This window comes from Echinops telfairi, unplaced genomic scaffold, assembly GCF_000313985.2.
Source record: "Echinops telfairi isolate 266 unplaced genomic scaffold, ASM31398v2 ScPeMD7_7427;HRSCAF=8465, whole genome shotgun sequence".
In the NCBI taxonomy this organism is placed as follows: domain Eukaryota; kingdom Metazoa; phylum Chordata; class Mammalia; order Afrosoricida; family Tenrecidae; genus Echinops; species Echinops telfairi.
In genome coordinates, this window is record NW_022111327.1 from 13,113,790 (window position 1) to 13,117,917 (window position 4,128).

The window sequence follows — 4,128 nt, forward strand, 5'->3', positions numbered from 1 at the left end:
TCCTGCTGTCTGCTGCTGGTGGGAAGACTCTGGTTCCTTGACCTTGAACCCAGCAGCCCACATGAGTTGAAGGACTTCTAGTGTATTAATTGTTCCATGAAAATGAGTTGAACTGACCCCTGTACACTGTTGTGTGGACTAATTAGATGTTACATTCCTTCTTGCTGTATACACCTTTCTTACATGTATATAATCACAAGTGTCCTGGTTTTGTTTCTCTAGAGAACCCTAACACAACTAGTACCACGAATGGTTCTAGAGAAACATGGTCATAAATATGGGTTTCCTAAATTGGTTCTCCTGCTTGATTAGGCCTAATCATAGTGAGAATGCTGCCTCTACCCCTAAAAGCATGAATAACTGACACCATCACTAGAGAGGGTGATGTTAATCCATGGTGTGAAGTGGCAAAGCTAATATCCACAGTATCACCACTAATAGATGAAGTGCTGGTGAGAGAAGAGGCTCTGGTGATTCTGTGTTTGGTTTATTTCTAGCAGTTTTGTCAGGATGAGAAGTATAGGGAAGCTAATTGGCTGGTCCTCTGTACAATGGAAAATGTGATTAAGGAAAGGGATAATCTCAGAAGCACGTATCAAGTGATGAATAACAGACCTAAAAGCTTCCGCCTGTGCTACAAAGAAGAGCCTTCTCTCCTCTAGTCATAGAACTGACATTGCCAAAACCCAAATCCAGTCTTATCATACAAGTAGCTATATTACAATGCCAGCTGAATTGTAGGACTAGAACAGTATCTGATATTAAAGTAAGGGCATTAATCAGAAAGAATTGGGACCCTGAAGCATAGGATGGGAATATATGGGCTGATGATCCAGAAGAGGATATTGAGCCCCTAGCGTCAAATGAGCCACCCCAGTCAATAGATCCACCCCTCCCACCTGACGGGATTAATCCCCTATCAGTAAAAGGCCTTACACCTGAGCAGATTAACCAAACTGTTCAAGCTGAAATGCCACGTGGGGTTCCATCTGGATAACAACTTGGGATGGAGCCAGATGAAATGAAGTCTCTTTGCCATTGTTTGGCCTTTTCTTAGCAATGTCCCTCTAAACCAGTGGTTCTCAACCTTCCTAATGCCGCGACCCTTTAATACAGTTCCTCGTGTTTTGGTGACCCCTCACCATAAAATTATTTTTGTTGCTAATTCATAACTGTAATTTTGCTACTGTTAAGAATCGGGCCACCCCTGTAAAAGGGTCGTTCGACCCCAAAAGGGGTCACGACCCACAGGTTGAGGACCACTGCTCTAAACCCTTCTAATCCCATTTGGCATAGACATGCACAAAACAACAAATATACAGAGAAACCATAACTTTATTGAAAATATAATCACATGCTCTGAAAAATATGGGTACTAACTTCAATACTCTTAGCAGGAATTTGGAGCACTACTTTCTAAAGATAAGCGAAGAAGAATTTGCATCAGAAATTATTTTGGAAAAATTGTCGCAGAGACCAAACTTTAGATATCAGGGTTGCTAAATGAATTGCAACAGATCAAGGTCAGGACAATGGGGACTGGGGCAGAGGTGATGGAAGGTGGCAGTTGGAAGGCAATCAAGGGCAAGGGAAGCAAGGGAGTCACGGGAGGCAAGCAAGTCACAGGAGGCAAGGGAGGTATGGGAGTCTCGGGAGGAAGTGGTGGGATAGGTGACACTGGTGGGGGTGGCATCAGAAAATTCAATCTCCAATCTGGCTCTGGAGCAAACATGGCATTGCTGTTTCCATTGACGCCCATCATGGAGGGCTGGCCCTGGGCCACAGGGCCCATGTTTCTGTGCACCAATGTCTTCTGGTATCTTCTCCATCTGGTTCTCCTATTCTTAAACCAGCCCTTCAAGCAGAGGGGGTGGGGATAAGGATGGTTTAGTCTATTGAACAGTTAATGTCATACTAGGAAGAAAGTAAAACAACCTGCAACTCTAGATGGCATTGTGATCTTAAAGTACATCAGGGGAATAGAATTTCTTATTGCTAAAACATCATAGGGACGCTAACAGTGCACCCCTCCCTTCAGCCCACCCTTAGTGAACTTCTATTAAATGCCAAGATCTGGAGTAGATTCAATGCTTGGTTTCTCTTTCCACATCGTTTACTCTCATGAGCTACATATTCATTATGACTGCCTGAGCAAATGAAAACAAGCATTTAAATCAACACGAATACAAATCTAGCCTGAATTGGACCCATCCTCCCCCACCAATAAACCAGTTCCACAAAACCCTCCACCTGGTGATAGAGCCACAAGCATACAAAAAGATACCTTTGACACATTGGAAATATCTCGATGTATTATATATACCATATACACTCGAGTGTAAGCTGGACTGAATATCAGCTGAGGCACCTAATTTTACCACAGAATCTACATAAAAAATGTGCTGAAAAACTCGGCTTACACATGAGTATATAGATACATATGTTTGTGTGTGTGTGTGTGTGTGTGTGTGTGTGTGTGTGTAATGTATTGGTGTTGAATGTGTGGGGTTTTCTCCATGGCAGATGATTTTGGCTGTATCCAATTCTCTACCATTTCACTCTTCTTAAGTCAGTGGAACTTTTTTGTTTTAACTGTGAATTAGGTGGGGTTTACATTTTAGATCAATTTTGTGTTCAGCAGTTTAAACTACTTGTCAAACTAGGTCGATGGAACTGTTCTACAGATTGTGTTTGTTTTGCTTTTTAGGCCAGTTTCCTAAACATGCAACACCCCCACCCCCACCCCCGCCCATCTCCATTGTCTGTCTGAGCAAATGGGTTGAGGTTGACCCAGCAGAGTATCCTGGACCATTTCCAGTGAAGGTGGCTACTCTCTACACTGCGTTCCCAAAGACTTGAAAACAACAGCAGGAGGACCAGGCATTAAGGCTTTGAAGTGAATCCGATCCACCCATTAGTTCCAGTTGCATTAAACATTCCCAAGACAATCATAGTGTGTTCCGTGTGTGAATTATTCCCTTGCCCGATGTCTACTGATTTATAAGTTCACTCTGACTGGTTTCAGATATAATACATAGTGAAGTTACAGATGAACCCTTTTATTCCGTACTCCCTCCGTGCAGTAATCCGAAAACCTTCTAGGTCACACGGACAGCAATGTGACTCCAGAGTCTTCCTTCAAGGATACTGGGGTAAAGAGATTTGAACTGTTTTTGAAAGGATGAGCATACAAATAGATATAAACTGACATAATAGATGAAATGATTTAGTATGACACTTCATACATAGATATGTCGGTATGTGTGAATGTATATACACATGAGGGATAAGGAATCCCGGTGGTGTAATGGATTCCACATCAGGCTTTAGCAGTTTGAAACCACGTGCCACTCCGCACAAAGAGATGCGGTTTTCTATGACCGTCAAGAGTGACAGTGTAGGCAACTGACAGGGGCAGTTCTACCTTGTCCTATGGGGTCGCTAGAAGTTAAAATGGACTCCATGGCAGGGAGGTTGAGGAGGTTGCTTTTGTTTGCTTGCTGAGGTGGCTCCCAAAGTCCATGGGGGAAATCCCACTATTTTTCATTCTATTTTCTCACAAATTGTTGGGAGCCCCTGCGTGTGTGTGTGTGTGTGTGTGTGTGTGTGTGTGTGTGTGTGTGAAATGTAATACTAGAATATATCATTTTATATATTATATAACTTTCTATAATACGTGTATAAATATGTGTATGTCATTTTGCACAATGAATAAAAGAAATGGTTCATCAGGAGTCCGTTTGATTTCTCTTCCTTTAGAAGAGCATGGTCCCCTGGGTCACAGGTCATTTCCAAAATGAGCTGCAGTTTGGTTATCCATTGCTCATCACTGAAGCCCCCAAAGTCCTAAACTGTTTTTGCCAGACGCAGAAAAGGCCAAGCGACACCCCCATTTGCAAGAGGCCAGGGCACAGCTGCCACACGGCCCACACTGGCTGCGCCACCAAATCACGTTTCTCGGATTGACTGACCTGCACACGGGATTCGCTCACGTTCATGCGGCTTGCCAGCTCCGCTCTAGGAGGGGGAAACCGGACATGCTCAGTTCCATATTCGAAGACGTCTCTCTAACCATGCCCAACCCACACCTTGTTCCTCCCCATCCCCCCGGCCCGCCTCCTCCCCTCC

At 43.7% G+C, this 4,128-nt stretch overlaps 1 protein-coding gene across 1 annotated transcript in view; it reads right to left on the bottom strand.

The window, feature by feature from the left end:
* Positions 1-1,360: 1,360 nt before the first annotated feature.
* LOC123522634 (homeobox protein ESX1-like) overlaps positions 1,361-4,128 on the bottom strand; it is a 3,747-nt gene continuing 979 nt past the window's right edge. The window contains exons 3-4 of the mRNA XM_045298530.1: positions 3,972-4,017; positions 1,361-1,855 (exon numbers count right to left, since the gene is read on the bottom strand). Of these exons, the coding sequence (XP_045154465.1) occupies positions 1,484-1,855; positions 3,972-4,017 (418 nt within the window). The 3' untranslated portion in view covers positions 1,361-1,483. The remainder of the gene's footprint in view (positions 1,856-3,971; positions 4,018-4,128) is intronic.